The 23,569-nt window shown below is 43.5% G+C and overlaps 1 protein-coding gene across 3 annotated transcripts in view; it reads left to right on the top strand.

Moving 5' to 3' along the window:
* herc2 (HECT and RLD domain containing E3 ubiquitin protein ligase 2) overlaps nt 1-23,569 on the top strand; it is a 37,617-nt gene that overhangs the window by 12,871 nt on the left and 1,177 nt on the right. For all 3 annotated transcript variants that reach the window (XM_026345932.1, XM_026345933.1, XM_026345934.1), the window contains exons 28-90: nt 32-164; nt 379-506; nt 636-831; nt 910-1,043; nt 1,232-1,408; nt 1,532-1,668; nt 1,806-1,957; nt 2,056-2,247; nt 2,361-2,548; nt 2,655-2,847; nt 2,942-3,124; nt 3,218-3,402; nt 3,654-3,801; nt 3,893-4,089; nt 4,209-4,439; nt 4,553-4,691; nt 4,852-4,998; nt 5,314-5,456; nt 5,579-5,846; nt 6,046-6,188; nt 6,322-6,420; nt 6,503-6,671; nt 6,790-6,915; nt 7,031-7,139; nt 7,231-7,370; nt 7,460-7,650; nt 7,754-7,859; nt 8,003-8,094; nt 8,177-8,352; nt 8,684-8,795; nt 9,186-9,267; nt 9,347-9,581; nt 9,734-9,911; nt 10,087-10,168; nt 10,375-10,546; nt 10,628-10,772; nt 11,187-11,412; nt 12,044-12,215; nt 12,372-12,558; nt 12,904-13,047; nt 13,134-13,325; nt 13,432-13,585; nt 13,741-13,848; nt 13,949-14,080; nt 14,183-14,341; nt 14,448-14,566; nt 14,725-14,850; nt 15,481-15,636; nt 15,733-16,047; nt 16,151-16,365; nt 16,475-16,652; nt 16,764-16,925; nt 17,208-17,299; nt 17,403-17,542; nt 18,312-18,499; nt 18,644-18,841; nt 18,958-19,041; nt 19,478-19,619; nt 19,714-19,908; nt 20,107-20,219; nt 21,638-21,828; nt 21,921-22,026; nt 22,108-22,320. In XM_026345932.1, the coding sequence (XP_026201717.1) occupies nt 32-164; nt 379-506; nt 636-831; nt 910-1,043; nt 1,232-1,408; nt 1,532-1,668; nt 1,806-1,957; nt 2,056-2,247; nt 2,361-2,548; nt 2,655-2,847; nt 2,942-3,124; nt 3,218-3,402; nt 3,654-3,801; nt 3,893-4,089; nt 4,209-4,439; nt 4,553-4,691; nt 4,852-4,998; nt 5,314-5,456; nt 5,579-5,846; nt 6,046-6,188; nt 6,322-6,420; nt 6,503-6,671; nt 6,790-6,915; nt 7,031-7,139; nt 7,231-7,370; nt 7,460-7,650; nt 7,754-7,859; nt 8,003-8,094; nt 8,177-8,352; nt 8,684-8,795; nt 9,186-9,267; nt 9,347-9,581; nt 9,734-9,911; nt 10,087-10,168; nt 10,375-10,546; nt 10,628-10,772; nt 11,187-11,412; nt 12,044-12,215; nt 12,372-12,558; nt 12,904-13,047; nt 13,134-13,325; nt 13,432-13,585; nt 13,741-13,848; nt 13,949-14,080; nt 14,183-14,341; nt 14,448-14,566; nt 14,725-14,850; nt 15,481-15,636; nt 15,733-16,047; nt 16,151-16,365; nt 16,475-16,652; nt 16,764-16,925; nt 17,208-17,299; nt 17,403-17,542; nt 18,312-18,499; nt 18,644-18,841; nt 18,958-19,041; nt 19,478-19,619; nt 19,714-19,908; nt 20,107-20,219; nt 21,638-21,828; nt 21,921-22,026; nt 22,108-22,320 (10,035 nt within the window). The remainder of the gene's footprint in view (nt 1-31; nt 165-378; nt 507-635; nt 832-909; nt 1,044-1,231; nt 1,409-1,531; nt 1,669-1,805; nt 1,958-2,055; nt 2,248-2,360; nt 2,549-2,654; nt 2,848-2,941; nt 3,125-3,217; nt 3,403-3,653; nt 3,802-3,892; nt 4,090-4,208; nt 4,440-4,552; nt 4,692-4,851; nt 4,999-5,313; nt 5,457-5,578; nt 5,847-6,045; nt 6,189-6,321; nt 6,421-6,502; nt 6,672-6,789; nt 6,916-7,030; nt 7,140-7,230; nt 7,371-7,459; nt 7,651-7,753; nt 7,860-8,002; nt 8,095-8,176; nt 8,353-8,683; nt 8,796-9,185; nt 9,268-9,346; nt 9,582-9,733; nt 9,912-10,086; nt 10,169-10,374; nt 10,547-10,627; nt 10,773-11,186; nt 11,413-12,043; nt 12,216-12,371; nt 12,559-12,903; nt 13,048-13,133; nt 13,326-13,431; nt 13,586-13,740; nt 13,849-13,948; nt 14,081-14,182; nt 14,342-14,447; nt 14,567-14,724; nt 14,851-15,480; nt 15,637-15,732; nt 16,048-16,150; nt 16,366-16,474; nt 16,653-16,763; nt 16,926-17,207; nt 17,300-17,402; nt 17,543-18,311; nt 18,500-18,643; nt 18,842-18,957; nt 19,042-19,477; nt 19,620-19,713; nt 19,909-20,106; nt 20,220-21,637; nt 21,829-21,920; nt 22,027-22,107; nt 22,321-23,569) is intronic.

Here is a 23,569-nt window from a genome sequence, read left to right as displayed (position 1 = left end):
CATGCTTTGTTTTTTTTTTGTGACATTATAGGATTTCCTATGCCAAATAGAGCGTTGCTGTAAGCAGTACCATCTTATTACACCCATCACCTTCCCACTGGAACACCCTGTGGAGGAAGTTGGCCGCCTGCTGCTCTGCTGCCTGCTCAAACATCAAGACCTTGGTAACCTAGCAACTGGGCTTTGTTTGATTAGGAATTACAAGCTAATTTTGACTCATGTTACAATTAAAATTGGTTTTTCATTATTCTGAGATTCAATGAATCCTCCATTTTTCTACAATTTCCACCCTCACATTTACATTCACAAGTAACTGATCACATATGAAATGATTTGCACTTGTACATCAATTTAGTGCAAACTCTCTCCCTGTCACAGGTCACATTGCTCTTTCACTTGTTAGTCAGTGTGCCTTGGGTGTGGATCAAGGAAAACAGAGGTCCCTCCCTAAATCTGTGATTGATGTATGCCGAATGGTCTACCAGGCAAAGTGTTCTTTAATCAAGGTATGAGTTCAAAACAGTTGGCAAGGACTTGTATTAATTTTTCATTGTGTAGGTAATTTGTAATACTAAGGAGAACAGAGAAGGAACATAGCTTTAAATGACAGCTTTATTTTGTGCTCCTAATTTTAGACCCATCAGGAGCAAGGTCGCTCATATAAGGAGGTCTGTGCCCCCGTCATTGAGCGTCTGCGCTTTCTATTTAATGAGCTGCGTCCAGCTGTAAGCAATGACCTGTCTATAGTGTCTAAACTAAAGCTGCTGAGCTCTCAGCCCCGCTGGAGGAGGATCACCCAGAAACTCATCAGGGACCGCAGGAAAAAAAGGGGTGAGTTATTCAAAACCTACTGCAGAGTGACTTTTTGTATTGAACAACTTCTGAATTTAAATGTATTTTGTGTTTTAGTGCCTAAGAAGTCAGAGTCCGCTGACATAGAAGAGCCGAAGCTGGAGAATGAAGGGACCAATGAAGAGGAAGTTAACGTTCATATCAACCCCACATCTGCTGATAGAAAATCACCCATAAGCAAGACATCCAAGGTAGTTTAACAAGAAAAAAATGAATAAAGAAATGAACAAACACTTACCCAATGTTACAAAAAGTTCTTAATAGGCTTTTATTTACCTTACCACAGTGCTACTGACTGTGTTGATATACTGAATGTGTATAATATACAGTATAGAAATTGTACTTACTGTTATTCTCTTATTGTTTTCTTCCTTCACAGCAGGACAAGTGGCAGCCACTTCTAAACACTGTGGCCAATGTCCAGAAGTACCGGTGGCTGAAACACAGTGTTCATGGTGCCTTTCCTCAGTCCAGCCTTATGGCCACCATAGTGGAGTTTGTACTGAAAGAAGAGCCCCTTGATGTAGAGAAGATTAGGAAGTGTCTCCTCAAGCAGGTAATGGTGAACTTGAAGGGTGATAATGGAAATGAAACGAGAAAAGGCAAAGTGTATTATATATAGTTTAGAAGCATTGAAAAGCATTTCTTGTGTTCAATCATGAGCTGTGCTTTGTTGTAGCTGGAGAGGGCCGAGGTGAGATTAGAGGGCATCGACACCATGCTGAAGTTGGCCTCCAAAAGCTTCTTGCTGCCGTCTGTGCAATATGCAATGCTCTGTGGTTGGGAAAGGGTTATACCAGAAGGGACCAACATTGGGTAAGTCAGCAGTTTAAAAGTTATGATATTTCCATTAAAATTGTACAGTATCATTGTTAGATTACTGAGGTACTTTTGTTCAGTTGACATTTATGTGTTTGTGGCCATGATGGAGCTAAGCGTTCTGTCTTTCTCAGGGAACCTCTGTCTGACTGCTTAAAGGACGTGGATCTGATCCCACCTTTCAACCGCATGCTTTTAGAGGTGACCTTTGGCAAGTTGTATTCCTGGGCCATACAGAACATTCGCAACATCCTGCTTGAAGCTAGTGCCCGCTTCAAAGAACTGGGTAACTGAATAAATGGGGCTTGATTTCAAATATCAATACTGCTGCTAATGTCATATATATTTTTACAGCTCTTTAATTTCTGCTTGTCTTATAACCAGGTGTGCAGCCTGTTCCCTTGCAGACAATCACCAATGAGAACCCAGCTGGACCAAGCCTTGGCACCATTCCACAAGCCCGCTTTCTTCTGGCCATGATACACATGCTATCTCTGAAACATGGGTCCAACAGCCTCAGTCTCTTGCTAAATTCTGGCATCCTTGCTCTCACACAGTGTATCCTCAAGCTCGTAGGTGAGAACCATCTGTTTAAGTATTGAACAAATCTACCAGAACAGGAGCAGAAGGCACCTGTCCATATTTATGGATGGAGTTGTTTGATATCTGTTTTGCTTTTGTATTTCCAGGACCCAGCACAGACAGCACTGAAGAAGACCTGAGTTTATGTGCACACGGAGGCTCAGCCACAGTACTGGAGGAGTCCAGAAAGGAAGCTGCCCCTGCCCCCCTCCCTGCATCCGGCCCGGAGCTGGCTGCCATGATGAAGATAGGCACCAGGGTCATGAGGGGAGTCGACTGGAAATGGGGTGATCAGGCATGTGAATCCATTTTACAGCTGATAGGCTGTTGTTTTGTAATCACCGCCTAAAGCAGGGTGAAGTTTGTTGTTTAGTATTTGACCCTATGTATTCCCTGTCCAGGATGGTCCAGCACCAGGTCTTGGCAGGGTCATTGGTGAGCTGGGAGAGGATGGCTGGATTAGGGTCCAGTGGGATACAAGCAGCACCAACTCCTACAGGATGGGTAAAGAGGGGAAGTATGATCTCAAACTGGCAGAACCACCACCAGCTGCTCAGCCCCCCACCGAAGACTCCGACACAGAGGATGATGCAGGTAATTTTGAAATTTTACTCAGCAGAGATAAAAACCCCAACTACATGCCAAAAGTGAACTTCAAACCTTCATCTTTGCAATCTCTTTGTTTCAGAAGGTGAGCTGATTGAGAAGAGCAGCCACCCAACAGCTATGATGTTAACCAGCACAGTCAACCTGCTGAAGACGCTGTCTCTATCTGCTGGGATTTACGCAGAGGTGCTGCAGACAGACGCTACACGGACGCTGTGTGGGCTACTGAGAATGCTTGTGGAAAGTGGAGCTAATGACAAGTCAGGTAGATAAACTGCCTTATTGAAAATAGGCTTTTTGTTTAATACAACAAGTTATTGGGTATAATCTGTTAACTTGATCCATCTCTGTTTATCAGGCTGTCATTCCCACAGGCTGGTCTCTCGGGAGCAGCACAGGAGCTGGTGTACGCTGGGTTTCATACGCAGCATTGCGCTCATGCCCCAGATGTGCAGCACACTTAGCACCTCTGCATGGATTAGCCTGCTCATCCGCATTGTTGAGGGACACCAGTCTTTCAATGCCATTACTCTGCAGAGGCAGGTGTGTTACAAGCGTGTGGTAGAAGTCCTTCCATGCTGTTAATGCTGAGACTTGTATAATTGTTTTAGAGTGTAGAGTGCAGATTTCATGTTTTCATCATTTTTGTAGCCAAAACAAGAGAGATTAAGAATTACCTCACTGTATCATACATTAAGCCCAAATAACATCAGTGTACATTTATTTGTGCAGAAAGATAAGAGGTTGCTTTCACAAACATTATCCCTTGTTGTCTGCACTTTCCCTGTCTCCAGATCCTGGCACTACGTCTCCTGCAGGCAGTCCTGCCCTCATGGGACAAGACCGAGCGCTCTCAGGACATGAAGTTTTTGGTTGAAAAATTGTTCAGCTTCTTGGGAAGTTTACTGAGCACCTGCTCATCAGACCTGCCACTTCTCAGAGGTGCGACCATGAATCAACCTTTAAGTGAAAATCTGATGTTTTCTTTATTATATTTATTTTAATAATTAATATGGCTTTTTCCTCCCCACAGAGGGTTCCTTGCGAAGAAGGAAGTCCCGTCCTCAGGCGTCTCTCACAGCCACTCACAGTAGCACCCTGGCTGAGGAGATTGTTTGTGTGCTGCGTACTCTGCACTCTCTTAGCCAGTGGAACAGCCTAATAAATGATTACATAAACACTCAATTGAGTTCCATTGGAGATGTTATGGCAGGCTGCCAGTCTGAAGCAGTAAGAACCACTATTGATTCAATCAGTGTCTGTGTAAAAACTATCAACAATGCTCTGATTCTTATCTTTTATAAAACCTCATAATTGTGAGAATAAATTCCCCTTATTTCTTATTACAGTGTTTCCTGGAAGAGTATTTTCCTGATTCAGAGGGTCCTAGAGTGGGTAGTCTGATGGCAGTGCTGGCAGTGATTGGAGGGATTGATGGGCGCCTCCGGCTAGGTGGGCAGGTCATTCATGAAGAGTATGGAGAGGGAACAGTCACACGCATCACGCCTAAAGGACGCATCACTGTTCAGTTTCATGAGATGAGGACCTGTAGGGTTTGCTTGCTCAGTCATCTCAAACCGGTATGAGACTATTCAGATGCTCATTTGTGTACATACAGCAGTACAAAAGGTCTGTTTAACTTATAACAAAGTCACTAGGGTATTGACTTTATTTAATGCTTTTTTTCCCTCAGCTGCCCGTAGTTTCCTTCAGTGTGCAGAACCTGCCCTTCACTGAGCCGATGTTGGCAGTTTGGGCTCAGCTGGTAAGCCTGGCTGGAAGCAAACTGGAGAAACAGCGCATGAAGAAGTCCCTTAGTCGAGGTCTTACAGGTACAGAAAGTGAGACAAATCATGCACACAAACATCAGGTGAAGTCCCTTGGCTATATACAAGCTGTTCAGTGCTTAGAATAATAACCATAAGTGTGTGTTTAGTGTTTGGAGCCAAAGGTTGAATTAGGTGAAATTAATTGAACCTATTACATCTGCAGCTGACCAGGTGGACATCCATTTGCTCCGGTGCCAGCAACTCAGGCTGTATATTTTAAAGGCAGCGCGGGCCCTGCTCTCTCATCAGGACAAACTCAGGCAGATTCTCTCCCAGCCGGCAGTCGTGGATGTAGGACCCAACCCAAGTGGTAAGACCTCAGTGTATTACACTAAAACAAAATACTTGTTATGCACTCTTGTTTTGTGTACTATATGTAGCAAAAAAAAAGCAATTATGTTTAATAAAGTGACCTGCAGACGTTCTCCTGTACTCTGCTACTTTGGGATCAACATGATAAAATCCAGTGGGTCAATATGTGTGAGTGTGTGTGTGGATATATGAGTTGTAAGAAACATTTTATTTTTTATATTTACTGGACTTTGAAGCATCATTGTGCTGTAATCTACCTTTTGATGTTGTATTTGCCTTAACATACTTCTCTGTGATCTCTTTTTTTGTGCAGAAGAGCCAGTGGTCTCATCTCCTGACGTGGGAGACTTGTCTCCTGAGGGTCCCCTGCCTCCATTAATCCTCCTGCAGCAGCTCCTCTCTGCTGCCACCCAGCCCTCCCCCATCAAAGCCATTTTTGACAGGCAAGAGATGGAGGTGAGTAAATAGACTTTTCTTTAGAAATCTGGTGCCAAGTAAGTTCAGCATTGCAAAGTTGCATATATTCATCTTGTTTCTTTGGTCTGATCTCAGCTAATTGTGTGTCCCTGGATATGTAGGCTGCTGCTCTAGCTGTGTGTCAGTACCTGGCTGTGGAATCTGCCCACCCCTCCTCTCCTTTGTTTGAGGAAAGCAGCTCCAGTGAAGCCACCACACCCATCACCATACAGCATGTGAGACCTCCTAAACAAAAGAAACAGAAGACGTCTCCTGTCCCACCGTTACCCATAGTCGTCCAGCTCATGGAGATGGGCTTCCAACGGAAGAACATTGAGTTTGCATTGAAGTCTCTGTCTGGAACTACAGGCAGTGCCTCCGGAGTCCCAGGTAAATGATCAGATATCATAAACCTAAAATTATCACTACATTGGAATGTTTGCTTGTGACGCCTTCAGCTACTCTCCCTGTTAGTTTAGCAAAATCTCTGTAGCTGCCACCACAGTGTGGCACCCATGTGTCTGCTTTATTTGTGTCTGAGCCTGTTTTGAGACATAGGTTTGGACAGTAATTTAAACATATACACCAGGTGTTGAGGCTTTGGTGAGCTGGTTGTTGGACCATCCAGATGTTCATGCCACTGAACTGTCAGATGCTGACACTGTGTCAGATGAATACTCTGATGAAGAGGTGCTGGAGGAGCTGGAAGAGGCAGAACCGACATTCCAAGTGGTACATTATTTTATCTTCTATTTCTGCCATAACCTACTTTATAATGCACCAAGCCACTTGCCACTCAGCCTCGTAAATTCTTCTTTTATTGACTCATTACAGCTTCATATGTATTTCCTGTGTTCCATATTAGCCTCCAGGTGTAGTGGTGACTGAAAGCCAGACATTTAAGAAGAGATCAGATTTCCAAAGCAATGATGATTATGCTGTGTATGTTAGAGAGAACATTCAGGTAATATATGAGGCGTTTTACGGATTTTCTACAACTGCTTTAAGGAACTGTGACATCTTAATGGTCAGTGACTTCTGTGCAGGTGGGGATGATGGTAAAGTGCTGCAGAACGTACGAGGAAGTGTATGATGGAGATGTTGGGAAAGTGATTAAACTGGACAGGGATGGACTTCATGACTTGAACGTGCAGTGTGACTGGCAGCAAAAAGGAGGAACGTACTGGGTCCGCTACATCCACATTGAGCTACTTGGTAAGCTTGTGTATTTTGAATGTCACATGGTGCTGCTAGTGACTAGTCCTGGGAAAAAACTTAGCAGCATGTTTTTTTTTTTTTCTTACATGCATTGGTTCATTCTGTGCTTTTACAGGGTTCCCACCACAAAGTTCTCCATCTCATATAAAGATTGGTGATAAAGTAAGGGTAAAACCCACAGTCACTACGCCGAAGTACAAGTGGGGTTCTGTCACTCACAGGAGTGTGGGAGTTGTGAAAGGTAAACTTTTCAGCAGCATCTCCTTTCCTTTTTTTGTTTATTTTTCATCATGGATTTCTTAATTTGAATGATTCCTCAGTTTTCTGTACTAATAGAGCAAAATATTTCGTTTTAGCTTTCAGTGCCAATGGGAAGGACGTGATTGTGGACTTCCCTCAGCAGTCTCACTGGACTGGCTTGTTGTCTGAGATGGAACTGGTACCCAGTGTTCACCCTGGAGTGAGGTATCAATGTGTTAATAGTTTTGCTCTAGCCATTCACAGTCTCTTTGAACCCCAGCGTGTTTTTCAAATGTAACCCCTGTACTTTTTGCAGGTGTGACGGCTGTCAGATGTTCCCAATAAACGGCCCCAGGTTCAAATGCAGAAACTGCGACGACTTCGACTTCTGTGAAAACTGCTTTAAGACCCGCAAACACAACACTAGACATTCCTTTGGCAGGATCAATGAGCCTGGTTAGTCGCACATTCCCGCAGCTATTATCAGTGTTGTTTCTCTTCTGTGTGCATGTACAGAACCTGTTGTTCATCTTCTCTACAATTAGGCCAGTCGCCAACATTCTGCGGCCGCTCAGGAAAACAGCTCAAGAAGCATCACAGCAACCAGCGAGGGATGCTGATTGACGATTGGTCTCGTGCTGTCAAGAGCCTCAACGTCTCATCCTCTGTAAACCAGGCGTCACGCCTTATTGATTGCAGTGATCAGTGTTGGCAGTCCTCTGGCTCACAGGGAAAGGTAGAAAAGACGAGAGATCTGGATGACAGATTTTATGATTAGTTTGCTTTATGTAAGTGCCACACACCACCTCACAGGATTTTTTTTTTTTTCTTCTGTGCAGCACTGGATTCGTCTTGAGCTTTTTCCAGACGTTCTTGTACACAGACTGAAGATGATTGTAGATCCAGCAGACAGCAGCTACATGCCCTCACTAGTGGTGGTGTCAGGTGAGTTTTCTTTTATTAATAGTGAAACACACCTATGGTAGTTATTATGTGTCCATTAGTTTGGACAAAAGTTTTTTAATGTCCTTAGATAGTAGTAGCATGCATTTGTAATATATTGTTTGTATGTGTTTCTTCATATGCAGGTGGAAGCTCTTTAAACAACTTGATAGAGCTGAAGACAATTAACATCAATCCCACAGACACTACTGTCCTTCTGCTTAGTGACTGCACCGAGGTTGGTTGTTGTTAGTAATTGGAATGAATGCTATGTTTATTCATTTAAATTGGCATCGTAATAACATGAATGTGTTCTACAGTATCACAGGTACATTGAGATTGCAATCAAACAGTGCCGCAGCTCTGGTATAGACTGCAAGATTCATGGACTTGGCATCGTCGGACGTATCAGGGCAGAGGATGAAGACCTGGCCACAGTCCCTTTCCTGGCATCTGACAATGAAGAAGAGGATGATGAAAAAACTGCCACTGGGAGGTATGGAGAGTAATAAATAGAAATAAATGTGTCAATGCTGTGTTATCTAATGCTTCATATTTGTAGGAATGTATTTGGTGTTGTATTTTATCTATTCTAAAATTACATAGTAAAGGTCTAAAGGAGTGTTTGATGATATACATTAATAGATTTCTGTGCTCAGTATACTTGTTACCCTTATAAATGACCGCCATGGCTGAATGTGTTTGATCTATTTCTATGGTTTAAACTTAGCTGATTTTTCCTTTTAATTTTTTATACCTTTTTATAAGTGGAGTGAAATAATAACCATGCATTTGATGTGTGTGTGTGTGTGTATTTTCTTCCTCAGTCTGGCTCGAAAAAAGTCATCAGGGTTGGAGTCGGCAGCCACAATCAGGACCAAAGTGTTTGTCTGGGGGTTGAATGATAAAGACCAGCTGGGAGGACTGAAGGGTTCCAAGGTGCAGTTTGACACACATGGAAATAATGTATTCTGTATTCATTCTGAATTGGAGACAGTGGGTAGATTGTGGAATAAATGCAAGCTCTGGTTTAATAGCACTTGACTGACATCTTCTCGGTAAAGTTAAGGTTTTCTTACACAGTCACTGACTGAAATGTGTTTTATGTAGCTCAGTGCCAATCAAAATATTTGTCACTTTTAGTTATCTGTGATTTTTTTTCATATGTGTTTACCATGTGATGAGAACATCTAAGGATGTGGCAAACACTATATCAACCAATTAGGAGACTGTTGCGCCGTAGGGACTAGACTCATCTTTGGGGCAACCTGTGCAAGAGCCTCTGTAGCAGCTATGTCCTCTAATCACTTTTGTTTGTGTTCTTCACAGATCAAGGTGCCTTCTTTCTCTGAAACCCTCTCTGCTCTCAATGTAGTACAAGTAGCTGGTGGTTCCAAAAGCCTTTTTGCAGGTCAGTAAGAAATATTTTTAGATTTTTTTTGTCTTATATGAAATGTGTACATATGTAACTGATGTGACATTTTTTGTAGTGACGGTTGAGGGGAAGATTTATGCCTGTGGAGAGGCCACTAATGGCAGGTTGGGCTTGGGTCTGTCCAGTGGCACCATCCCTATCCCTCGTCAGATCACTGCACTCAGTAACTATGTGGTGAAAAAGGTTGCTGTGCACTCCGGAGGGCGGCATGCCATGGCCCTGACTGTGGACGGGAAGGTCTTCTCCTGGGGCGAGGGAGATGACGGCAAACTGGGACACTTCAGCAGAATGTATGTTATTTTACGTACATATAGGACAGTTCTTAGAGAGGAGGTTCAAGTTCATTTCCTCTCCTATGACCTTTCACATTGAAAATTCTATCTGCTGAAATTTAAACTGTACCCAATATTCTGAAAAACAACAACAATGATTTTCTTAACAGGAACTGTGACAAACCTCGGTTGATTGAAGCATTAAAGACCAAACGTATCCGTGACATTGCCTGTGGCAGCTCTCACAGTGCAGCCATCACCTCAAGCGGAGAGCTGTACAGCTGGGGTTTGGGGGAATATGGTCGCCTTGGACATGGGGACAACACTACTCAGCTGAGGCCTAAACTGGTACGTCTTTATCTGTAACACCCTTTCTTTACTTTACACGAGTGGTGACGCACTCGATTACAGTAAGTAATAGGTGTCCTAAAGGAAGAAAGATTCCTGATTCTATGAATTTATAAATACTAAGAAGTGTCTAAATTTAACATGCACTCATGGATGCTCTGTGTTCCTTATCTAGGTGAAAGTGCTTCTGGGGCACCGTGTTATCCAAGTGGCTTGTGGGAGCAGGGATGCTCAAACTCTAGCCCTAACTGATGAAGGTAAAACTCTGAATGCACTGTGTAGTTGTATGATCAAAAGACAATCAGAAACCAACATGAACAATAAAGAAATATTAAATGTAAATAAAACATAATTTACTGTAGAAATTCCTCTAATTACCTTAAATGTTCTTTAGCATAACATTTTCTTGTGACATTGATGGATAAGGGTCAATTGTCTCTTGTTTTTTTGTTTTTCCTGTCAGGGTTGGTGTTTTCCTGGGGTGATGGAGACTTTGGCAAACTTGGTCGTGGAGGCAGCGAGGGCTGCAACATCCCTCAGAATATAGAGAGGCTCAACGGGCAGAGTGTCTGCCAAATCGAATGTGGAGCACAGTTCTCCCTGGCTCTCACCAAATCTGGAGTTGTGTGGACTTGGTAAGCTGGATGATTGAAACAGTCACATGATCATTCATCTTCTGTCCTTTTCATATGACTGTTAACTGTGCTTTCAAACAGGGGCAAAGGCGACTATTTCCGATTAGGCCACGGTACAGATGTTCATGTGCGGAAGCCCCAGATGGTGGAGGGACTGCGAGGCAAAAAGATAGTCCATGTGGCTGTTGGAGCGCTACACTGTCTGGCTGTTACAGACACAGGACAGGTTTGTACTGACCTCCACCACATGGGTGTTATAAAACAGCTCATCATCCAGGCACTTTACTGCTATGGCACTGTTCCAAATGTGTGAACGTCTACTTGTGCTGTGGGAATTGATATATCGACTCTTATTCTACTTCTCCAGGCACGTCTGACCTTTGCTGCTACACATCTTATTTCACCTTGTAGAACACTTTCCCTCAGAACAAATTTAATAATGTTGGCTCTTCACTTTCGATGATGAGAGTCAGTTACTCAATATTTGACCGCTTGAAGTGATTGTTAAGATTGAGTGCTTGGAGCAGTGCCATTTTAATTGCGTGTTTTTTTTGTTTTTTGTTTTTTTTTTAAGTCTCAGTTAGTATACACACGTAGAATGTTAAATTTCATAATAAGGTTTGCTGTGATCCTCCGACAGGTGTATGCATGGGGTGACAATGACCACGGGCAGCAGGGCAACGGCACCACCACCGTTAACAGGAAGCCCACACTGGTTCAGGGTCTTGAGGGACAAAAGATCACCAGAGTGGCCTGTGGCTCCTCCCACAGTGTGGCCTGGACAACTGTGGATGTGACCACACCCTCCGTGCATGAGCCAGTCCTCTTTCAGACAGCCAGGGATTCGCTTGGAGCCTCTTATTTAGGTAATCCCATCTGTGTTTACAGGGTGTTAGAACAGCTCTCCTTTGTCAGCCCCAGTGATTGTAGGATTCTAATGATTGCTGTTTTGGTGGGATGCGTTGAGCAAGCTGCACACTGTCCACATGGGGTAGCTGTTCAGACTTCAATAAATATAGACTGATACAGTCTGACAAAGTGAATTGAACCGGTTGTTTGATAGATGCAGTTCATTATAAGCATTTGACATTGTGAAATGCACTTGAAATGAAGATATCACCTAGTAAACTGTAAGGAGAAAGGTAGAGGTATCATGATAAATGTGTTTCCCAATGCTGACACTCTGATCAATATGGGCTCAATTATACACAGCCTGTGCTACCTGCAGGTAGGTAGAAGCAAGGATAGCAGTAGCAGAAACATTGTCAGATTGTCACATTGAGGCAGCTACACAAGGGAAAAGAAAACTTGGAGTCATAACACTCATTGCCTGCAGGTGTCAAAGTCGCATAAAACTCTGCCTGTAGATGGCTGACATAAGCACATCTGCAGGTCTGTGGCTAAAACTGCAACCGGTAGATTATGGCTGAAGCTGTTTATGTTTATGGGTACTTCACGTTATTGAAAGCGTGTCTCTTTTGTTGTTGTACACCACAGGTGTCCAGTCAGACAGTGACTCGTCAGCAGTTAGCAACAAGATAAGTGGGCAGAACAGCGTGAAGCCTAATCGACCCTCACTGGCCAAGATCCTCCTCAGTCTGGACGGCAATCTGGCCAAACAGCAAGCTCTGTCTCATGTGTTGTCAGCTCTTCAAATCATGTATGCCAGGTATGTTGTCCAGAAGACTAACACAACAAGAATACAGGAAGAAACAGGATGATAAAAAACTGTTTATGACTACTAATGAATGAATCTGTTGACTAGACCTATTACTTGTTATTAGTTGGTGTTCCTGTTGACAGGAAGTATTGTGCATTTCCCCAGGGATGCAGTGGTCGGTGCTTTGATGCCGGCCAGCATGATTCTGCCAGCAGAGTGTCCTTCTAGTTCACCTGTTCCCCCGTTAGACTCGTCGTGCTCATCCAGTGTGAGTGATGAAGAAGGTCTGCCTGATCTGCCTGAAACTGAGGAGCGAGTCAGCCCTAACCCCTGGCAAGACAAAAAGGGCGAGGTACAGAACTGGTGCTACATTTATTTAGTGCTCCAAAAACTGATAATATAATAAATGTCAGTGTGTTCTTATTGTATATGACTTTTTTGTTAAAGTGCTACTGCAACTGCGTTTCTATCCGTAGTGACCAGGTGTGCTGGTACAACCAACAGCCAGTTGTACTTGGTTCCAAGTTGGACTTGGACCAACTTTGATCATGATTAGAATTCTACATTTATATTCTTGGTGATAAAGTTATATTTCACTTCTTGTTAATTTGGCAACACCTTGGGTTACTGATGCTTACAGTGTGGGTTGATAATACAGCAAACACTCCTGAACACCATGTGTTTTTTATGTGTACAGGTTCCATCATCAGAAGATGCGGTCACCCCATCATCAGCTGTGACTCCATCTGCCTCTGGTGCCTCCTCGCGTCCTTTCATCCCCGTCACTGATGACCCTGGAGCAGCCAGCATCATAGCCGAGACCATGACAAAGACGAAAGAGGTGTGAAAATGTTTGTTTGATGAAGCCATTAACACCAGCCACATGTACCTAACTCAGCCAATTTCTTGTTTTACATTCAACTTCAGGATTCTGAGAGCCAGAGCAAAGTGGTTGGCCTGGAGCCTCAGTACCTGGACGAGTTCACCAGCCTTCTTGTGCCTGATGACACACGAGTAATGGTGGACCTGCTGAAACTGGCTGTGTCTTGTCGCTCTGGGGAGAAGGGCAAGGAAGTGCTGTCTGCTGTGCTGTCCGGCATGGGTACTGCTTATCCACAGGTAATGTCCAGTATTCTGTTTTTGTCTCCATGTGCATGTGTAGACCTGTCATTAATGGAAAGTCCGCCTTTAGTATTGGATATCTCTGGTTCTCTGTGGCGTACAGGTTGCTGACATGCTCCTGGAGTTGTGTGTCACTGAGTTGGAGGATGTTGCCACAGACTCACAGAGTGGCCGTCTGTCCTCGCAGCCAGTTGTTGTAGAGAGCAGCCATCCATACACAGATGATACTTCTACTAGTGGTACTGTGAAGATCCCAGGTAAAAATAGACCAGTTTTATTTTATTTTTAGTCAGGTGCTAGGTAGATGTATTTACTCAGAAGAACTTGAATGAGCAACACAATTTCCAAAACATTGCTGGACATCCTGACTTGTTTCATGGATGTGTATAACATCTCTTATTGCACTGTTTAGGTGCTGAGGGTCTAAGGATAGAGTTTGACCGACAGTGTTCAACTGAGAGACGCCATGACCCACTGACAATCATGGATGGAGCCAATAGGATTGTCTCTGTCAGATCAGGTGACATGAGCAAGACCATTAACCTCTGTTTTCATAAATTACATGAGAAGTCAAAATGATCAAAAATAAAAAGTAATGACCTGCTGTTTGCATGTTTCAGGTCGGGAGTGGTCTGACTGGTCCAGTGAACTACGGATCCCAGGAGATGAACTCAAATGGAAATTCACCAGTGATGGCTCAGTCAATGGCTGGGGCTGGCGCTTCACTGTCTATCCCATCATGCCTGCTGCTGGTGAGCTTGTCTGACACAGTTTGTTCTTGAAATCAACATTACTACTACAACCACACAGCACCTGGGCTTTGAACCTTTGTCAATGTTTTTTTTCTCCCTCAGGTCCCAAAGATTTGCTGTCTGATCGCTGCATCTTGTCCTGTCCCTCCATGGACTTGGTCACATGTCTCCTGGACTTCAGGCTCAACTTTGCGTCCAACAGGAGCATTGTACCTCGTCTAGCAGCTTCCCTAGCTGCTTGTGCCCAGCTTAGTGCACTAGGTACAGTATGACTATACTGATTCGGTCATAAGGCTTTATTATAGTCCATTAATTTTCTGTAAGAAATGAAATGAATATTCATGTTGTGTTGTACATGTGTTTTTAGCTGCTGGACACCGAATGTGGGCTCTGCAGAGGCTGCGAAAGCTTCTGACCACTGAGTACGGTCAGTCTATTAACATCAACAGGCTGCTGGGAGATAGTGAAAGCGAGGCTCGCCCTATGGTGAGTACAAGAACAGAACAGAATTTACAGCCTACAGTTGAGTAATTTTCTATGTTGTCTTGTGTAATTCTCGTAATGATGATCAATATTTAATGCAGGGCCAGGTCCCTCATTATTAAAATTAAATCAGTTTTTTTTTTTTTGTTCAAATTCTTCAGAGTTTCACAGGCAGTGCTCTGGCTGCTCTAGTAAAGGGTCTACCAGAAGCTCTGCAGAGGCAGTATGAGTACGAGGACCCTGTTGTCAGGGGAGGGAAACAGCTGCTCCATAGTCCCTTTTTCAAGGTATGGTCATAGTTACAGCTTAATGCACACATTGGCTTCAAAAAGTATTCAGATTTATTGTTTTGTTGATTTTTTTTAGACATTTGTGCAGATTTTAAAAATCAAAAACGGAAATGTTTCTCCTTAGAAAAGTATTCAGACACTTTGTTCAGTACTGTAAAGAGGCCTCTTTCGCAACAAGAGTTTTTAGTCAAGTATCTACAAGAAAGCCTAAACAGCTTTCTTAAGATTTAGCTGGGCCTTAAGTAGCCCAGCTCAGTCAAAGACTGCTCAAGTCTCCAGTCATGCCTTGGCTGTATGTGTATTGTATTGTACGATATTGGGCTGAAAGGTAAATTATTGCATGCACTATGAGCAGTGAGTGCCAGATATAGTGCCTGGAGACCAGACAAGGGGTTCAAATTTCATCTCATCAGACCAAAGAGCATTTATTTTTCTCAAGTTTTCAGAGTAATTGAAAGATCTTTGGCAAACTCCAAGCAGCAACTGACCACTGTGTGGAGTACCACAGCAAGGAGTCTTACTTTGCTTTTATTGAGTGTAGACTGCTGGTCAAATGGGCAGCTGTAGTTGATTATCATAGATTAAATGGTGTTTTCTCTCTGAGGCTGATCTGAACATTTTGTCCAGGTCTTGGTTGCTCTTGCCTGTGACCTTGAGCTTGACACTTTACCCTGCTGTGCTGAGACTCACAAGTGGGCCTGGTTCCGCCGATACTGCACTGCCTCCAGAGTCGCCGTGGCTCTAGACAAGAGAACCTCACTACCAAGACCCTTCCTGGATGAGGTGGGTGTCTTGACGGCCTGTTTTAGCGTTTGCTTTTCTTTGTGATGCTGAACATGTTATTAATCCATTGCCACCTTTATTCACGTTCATTTGAAGGTTACAAAGAAAATTCGTGAGCTTATGGCCGATCATGAGAGCATGAACACCCTTCACGAGAGTCATGACTTGTTCAAGCGTGAGCATGATGAACAGCTAGTGCAGTGGATGAACCGGCGACCAGATGACTGGATTCTGTCCGCTGGGGGTAGTGGTACTATCTACGGATGGGGCCATAACCACAGAGGGCAGCTGGGGGGCATTGAGGGGGCGAAGGTCAAAGTACCCACCCCAACTGAAGCCCTCGCCACACTGCGGCCAGTGCAGCTTATCGGAGGAGAGCAGACTCTGTTTGCTGTCACTGCTGACGGAAAGGTCTGCCCAGAATAGTTTGTTTAGCACACACTGTAACATAATCTGAGGATTTCTGGAAAATTGTAATGGTGTAGTGACTAATATATTTAATTTTGATCATCAGCTGTATGCAACAGGATATGGAGCTGGGGGCAGATTAGGTATCGGAGGCACAGAGTCTGTGTCCACCCCCACTTTACTGGAGTCCATCCAACATGTCTTCATCAGGAAAGTTGCTGTGAATTCTGGAGGAAAGCACTGCCTGGCCCTTTCCTCTGAGGGAGAAGTCTACTCATGGGGAGAGGCTGAGGATGGAAAACTTGGTCATGGGAATAGAAGGTGAATTTTCAGCTCGTTAGACAATGTCAACACTAATCTATGTCAGTGTAGAAATTAAGACAGTAGAGGGGTGTGTTTCTTATAGTCACTTGACACTTCTTGACTTTAGCCCCTGTGACCGCCCTCGTGTAATTGAGTCCCTGAGGGGAGTTGAAGTGGTGGATATTGCAGCAGGAGGAGCTCACAGCGCGTGCATCACTGCCAGTGGAGAACTCTTCACCTGGGGCAAGGGTCGATACGGACGACTGGGCCACGGAGACAGCGAAGACCATCTTAAACCAAAGCTAGTCAGTCAACACTTTGATTGTGCACTTAACGTGAAAAAACAACAGTCAAACTGTGTACTCTGCAGTCACTGTGGGGTAAAGCTAATGTTTGTGTCTTTGTGGTTTATGTAGGTGGATGCACTACAGGGTCACAGGGTCATTGATGTAGCTTGCGGCAGTGGGGACGCTCAGACACTGTGTCTAACAGATGATGACATGGTCTGGTCCTGGGGAGATGGGGACTATGGCAAATTGGGGCGAGGAGGCAGTGATGGATGCAAAGTCCCCATGAAGGTAAAGCAAATTACACAGCTGTGTTTATTGGAGGTCAACAGAGTTATCACTTTGTATTTGTGTCTTTTTTCTCTAGTTGTTTTATTGTTCTAGTTATTTGTCTTGTTGCGTGTCACTCAGCAGAGGCATGATTTTTAAATGGATGATACAAATACACATGTTACCCTTGCTTAACAAGAAATTATACCTGTGTGACAACACATTTTTTATGAATTGTGGTGGAATAAATGGCATTAATCAGTGGGATGTTTTATGATTGATTGGTTAATTTCTTGCCTTCAGATTGACTCCCTCACTGGCCTTGGAGTAGTCAAAGTGGAATGTGGATCTCAGTTTTCAGTGGCTCTCACGAAATCTGGGGCAGTGTACACATGGTATGCACAGTTTAGTAGTTGATTAGCTCCCCAAGGCATTTTTTATGTCAAATGTTTGCCTGAGGAGCTGATTCATTTTGTCTATTGACTGTGTCCTTTAAAGGGGAAAAGGGGACTACCATCGGCTGGGCCACGGCTCTGATGACCATGTTCGCCGACCCAGACAAGTCCAGGGGCTACAAGGGAAAAAGGTCATTGCCATCGCCACAGGGTCACTGCACTGTGTATGCTGCACAGAGGATGGTAGGATGGATCAAAATCATGTTTTATGATTGATGTTAATTATTTGAGTTAGTCATATGGCTTTTAAATTGTTTTTGCACTGACATATTTGTTCATTTCATCAGATTTTATCTTAGCCCTTTTTTATCATGTCAAATATTTTATTTCAATTAATTTAATTTTTGTAGTGCCAAATCACAACAAAAATCATCTCATGGCACTTTATATACAGCATTAAATAGAACATAAATATACCCTGGTTGAAAATAACTCAGAAGTTCCTCACAGTAGTACATTAAACCAAAGCTGTGCCATCTAGGGTAACTATAGGGTTAGTTAGCATATCGCATATATTTTTCCCCAAATACAATAACTCCATAACTTTATGAAGTTATAAAGGAGTGTTTCCTAATAAAATTGCCTAAGGGAAACATAAATTGAAAAGTATAGGTCCAAGCACAAAGCCCTGTGGAACTCTATAACTACTCCAGTGTGGTTCCTTTAAACAATGACGTGTTGGACATTTTATCTAATGAAATCTCTATTGTGTCAAATGCAGCACTCAGATCTAACAGGATGAGTATGGAGACAAATCTGTTGTCTGAAGCTAAGAGAAGATCATTGGTGACTGTCACCGGTGCTGTTTCAGTAGTATGATAAATCGTGACTGTAAATCTGTAAATACAGGTTATTCCTGTATTCCTAGTTGTTCACTTAGTTGTTTGCAACTACTTTTTCAAGGGTTTACGACTGAGAATGTCAAACTGAAAGCTTTGCTGTTGTTTCTCAGGAGAGGTTTACACATGGGGTGACAATGATGAGGGTCAACTTGGAGACGGGACCACTAATGCTATCCAGAGGCCGCGATTGGTGGCTGCGCTGCAGGGCAAGAAAATCAACAGGGTTGCCTGTGGTTCTGCTCACACCCTTGCCTGGTCTACTAGTAAGCCCACCAATGCTGGGAAATTGCCTGCACAGGTACTATATCTACATATACTTATTTATGTTTTAAACTGAACTTAAATTTGCATTATCTGTTTTTTGTGTCCGAGCTTTATTTACTGCCTCCAGTAGATGGCAGTAAAGCACAAGCATCATGACTTTTTGGGTGGTGTGTTACAGGTTCCTATGGAGTACAACCACCTGCAGGAGATCCCTATTATGGCACTGAGAAACAGGCTTTTGCTCCTACATCACATCTCTGAGCTCTTCTGCCCATGTATACCCATGTTTGACCTGGAAGGTCGACTGGGCCAGACAGGCCATGGACCCTCAGTGGGATTTGACACGCTTAGGGGCATCCTCATTTCCCAGGGCAAGGTGGGAGGCATAGAATTCAAACACAGAAACGTGCATAAAGCGTTGACGGCAGTATTTCTAGCCAAAATGGCTACCTTAGCATTAAAACATTATCTTCTTTATATCTGGTGGGACAGGAAGCAGCTTTTAGGAAGGTGGTTCAAGCCACGATGGTGAGAGACAGACAGCATGGACCTGTGGTGGAGCTGAACAGGATACAGGTACATTAGAAACACATTGAAACAACACACTTTTCAAATATCTGCTCACTAAGTCTCATAGTAATTTTCCTCCTTCAAGTTGTCTGCTCCATAGTTCCCCCACCCCTCCTCCCCTCTCTCTCTAACAGTGAAGCTACGTTCCAGACAGGCTCCTGAGCCTTTCATGTGATGTCTCTTTTTTTCTGTGTGTGTGCGTGTGATCTGCTCTCCAGCCTGTCTGTAGGGCCTCCTGGACTGCCTTTACTGCACATAGAGCCTTAGTTTGGGCCACTGCCTCTTCCCACAGCCCTCACATGAATCTCAGTGCAGCTGTCAGAGCTGTCATAATCAAGAGTTTGTGCCCAGCAGTACTTCCTCTCTATCTAGGAGGAAGTTATTAAGAACAGAACAGAAACAAATCAAACCATAATCTCTTTTGTCTTTTTTTGCCATGTAGGTGAAGCGTTCCCGTAGTAAAGGGGGTCTGGCAGGTCCAGACGGAACCAAGTCTGTGTTTGGTCAGATGTGTGCTAAGATGAGTTCATTCAGCCCAGACAGCCTGCTACTTCCACATCGTGTGTGGAAGGTCAAATTTGTGGGTAGGTGTCTGTGTCCACACTTTTATGTTCACCTAATATCTGTGATATGACTAATGTGTCTAAAATCTTGGATGTTCATTATTTTTTTCTTCAGGTGAGTCTGTGGATGACTGCGGTGGAGGCTACAGTGAGTCCATTGCTGAAATGTGTGAGGAGCTGCAGAACGCTTTGACTCCACTGCTCATTGTCACTCCCAACGGGCGCGACGAGTCGGGTGCCAACAGGGACTGTTTCCTGCTGAACCCCGCAGCCAAGTCCCCTCTTCACATGAGCATGTTCCGCTTCCTAGGTATAATCCAGTTAATCTCCCTGTCAGGTCCTCTGCGATGTTAATCCTAGATACACATAAAATGGAAGTGCAAATGCTTATTTTAAAACATACAAATGCTGTATCTGCATTTACACTGATAAAACACCTGGCTTGTGATTGTTAATGTTTGATTTTGTGGGCTTGTGGGTAATGTTCTTTGCCTTGCTGTGACTGCAGGAGTGCTCCTGGGCATTGCAATCCGGACAGGAAGCCCTCTTAGTCTGAATCTGGCAGAGCCCGTATGGAAACAGCTGGCAGGCATGAATCTGACCATTGCTGACCTCAGTGAGGTATGTACAGCCCTGCTCCTCTATGCAGTGTGTGTGCAGTCAGCACTGATGGTGATTGGATGTTAAAATATAGGAATCATGTCAAACAGGGGAACTTCAGTAAGAACCAGTTATACAAAGATATTTGTGGCACGTTTGACTGGTAGATGCAGGTTGCTATATAACTATGCTACTAACTACTAAAAATATTATTATTTATTGATATTTATATATTAAATATATTATATTTGTTATTATAGGAATTTTTTGTAATGGCAACAGCTCAATAATTCCCAGAAAAAAAAATCTCAGACACCAACAGCTGCTTCTGGGTCTCTGTTGACTTCCGTTCTGAGGCAGATGATAAACAATTGTGTGTCCTAAGAGCGTAGTTCTAAAAGTGTAGTAACACAAATGTGTCTTCTATCTTGACTTGCTGAAATTAAGCTCCAAATCAGAGATCGTTACACTGTAATTACCTCTTCTGGTAACAGTGTGTGTTCACTTTTGGCTCCGAGCTGTTTTTTGGTTCTTTGGTGATTACAGTGGTGGTACATAGAGGGGTGCGTGGAGGGAGAGACATGAGGTGAAAGGGACGGCTCCATGCTAGGGTTCTGCAAGCAACAGGAAGTTGATTATTGTAGTTTAATAGTTTACTTCAGTCACCGGACAAATGTCTCACTGCAGCATTAAAGGTACTTTGCCCCTGATTGCTGCAGTTCTTATAAATCACACTCCTACTTCTCATCCTTGTCAAGATGCTTCTTATAACTTCTCAACTTGTGTGTTTCTAAATTTTGATTAGTATAGACATAATCTAGTGCTTGTTGCATCCTTTCCACATCTATTGGTATGAACCAGGAATGGGTAGTTAACAATGTATATGTGCATTTTGAGTGTCTGACACATGGACAGTTGGCACAATCAAGGTAAAGACAGAGCACATTCCTATATGTTCCTCCTCACTTTAAACCTGAAGTCCATCTGCTCTCTGCTTTCTAAATGGTACGGAAATATTGCTGTTTTACCTCATAGTCAAAGGATACAGTTCATCTTAGTTAAAGAAGTTACAACCTCAGCTCTTGTCTAGTATAGTAGAATCCATTCCTGCCCTCACGCTCTGATCATGAGCTCCTGAACTCTTTGGGAGGATAGTGTAACGGCAGAAAAAGGGCCCTTTTCCCTCACAAAGCTGCTCTTGTTTTGTGGTTTTGCCTTTGAGATATTTGAAAGGTCAGGTAGGAAATGACTCCAGCACAAGACTCTTGAAATAGTTGGTCGCTGTGGCGCTCACGGGACCTGTGTATGTGTGCGCGTGTGTGTGTGCTCAAGTACACAAAGATATACAAAATTACCTTACACACAGTGAGATTAATTTGCTAAGTACAGTTTACAAAGACACAATAATTTATAGTGATGATATGATCTGTTCTTCCCAGGTTGATAAGGATTTTATTCCTGGTTTGATGTACATCCGGGACAATGAGGCCACAGCTGAGGAGTTTGAGGCCATGACGCTGCCCTTCACTGTTCCCAACGCCAGTGGGCAGGACATCCAGCTCAGCTCTAAGTACTCCCACATCACCCTGGAGAACCGTGCTGAATACGTTCGTCTGGCAATTAACTACAGGTGACGGGGCTGCAGAATGAACAGAGAGTAGTGTGCATTTAAAAGATTTTTTGTGCTCACACTCCTCTCGTTTTTTTTCTCCTTTGCTATAGGCTCCACGAGTTTGACGAGCAGGTGTCCGCAGTGCGCGAGGGCATGGCTCGCGTGGTTCCAGTACCTTTGCTTTCACTTTTTACTGGCTACGAACTGGAAACGATGGTGAGTGAGAGCAGTGTTCTAGGCTGTAAAATCCTGTCCTTTAGCCTTGTGGTGATTTGACACTAAGCATCGTCTCCTCAGGTTTGTGGAAGCCCAGACATCCCGCTGCACCTGCTGAAGTCAGTGGCCACTTACAAAGGAGTGGAGCCGACAGCACCGCTCATCCAGTGGTTCTGGGAAGTGATGGAGTCCTTCTCCAACACGGAGAGGTCTCTATTTCTGAGGTTCGTCTGGGGTCGCACACGTTTGCCTCGCACCATTGCTGACTTCCGTGGGCGGGATTTCGTTGTGCAGGTGAGAAGTGACAAACTGTTAACTTAAAAGAATCATTCCAAAATGGGCTTGTTTGCAACAGGAGACATACTGTATTTATCCATTTTCCGGTTCTGGAAATTTGAACCAGCAGAGGTCTCAGGAATCTCTTCTATGTGGGCATTATACAATACACATTCAGATGATCTTTATGAATGAAAGTGTATTCATTTTCTTACTGTGCTAAAACGTGTCTTCAAGTCTGTTTTTAGATTTTGCTTGGTGTTAGTCAGACCTGAACATGTTTCATTAGGTTTAGTTTAACCCATGGGAGTTTCTGACAGCTCATGAAGCGTGTTACTGTTATGGAAGAAATAAATTCTTCTAGTGCCTTAGATACTGTCCAACCTCACTGGGGACGGAATAATCTGTCAGACAAGAGTTGCCTCAGAACATTTGAGCAAAGAGTGTGCAGCTTGTGACTGCTAGACATACTGCACAAATGTGAGGTTTACACCAGTCAGCCACAGTATGAACAGCGACAGATGGTGTTAATATTGTTGTGGACCGGGTCAGTATGGGATCTCTGACCAGTCTGTGGCAACACAGCTTCATACGCAGCAAGCTGTGATGCATCTGATCTGACACCTGTCAATCATGGCCAGCATTACATTTTTCTCATACAGACCAAAGTGATTGTCTTTGACCCAAAAGTAGTTGGTGATCAGAGACATGTACTGATTCAGTGCCAATTAATCATACAAATCCAGTTCTATAAAAATATTGACAGTAGTCTGAACTAGAACACACACAGTGATGGGGTCTGTCCTCGACTTCTTAAGTGATTGTTTGTTGTTGTTTCTTTTACGTAGATTGGATTTTTACAGCTGTTGACCAAAACATAATGCTTCTGTTTTATCAGGCTGTTTCTGAAAGCAGAATCAACAGAGTTTGGCAAGTTACCTGTGAAATTAAAAACGAGGTTGATAACTGTTGTACAGATCAATGAAAACGATCAGCTGGAAAAAGCTATCATAGCCTTCAGTCCCTGTATGAACAGCGTGTTCTTAGGCAAGCGAGGTCGTCTGTGTCACATTCTGCATGTGTAGACCATTATCTGGTCAGGGGGTAGCGCAATAACATTTAAATCCTATATAGCTTTGCATGTATGAATCTTTTTGAGCTGGTGCAGCCACATGGAGTTTACCACACATTTCCCCACAGAAACAAAAGTACAGTGCCCCTCAAATGATCTGACCTACTCTTCTAATCATGGTCATTGAATATTATG

Source organism: Anabas testudineus, chromosome 4 (genome assembly GCF_900324465.2).
Source record: "Anabas testudineus chromosome 4, fAnaTes1.2, whole genome shotgun sequence".
Taxonomy (NCBI): domain Eukaryota; kingdom Metazoa; phylum Chordata; class Actinopteri; order Anabantiformes; family Anabantidae; genus Anabas; species Anabas testudineus.
Note: the sequence above shows the minus strand (reverse complement) of the source record. Positions and strands in the feature narration are given on the sequence as shown.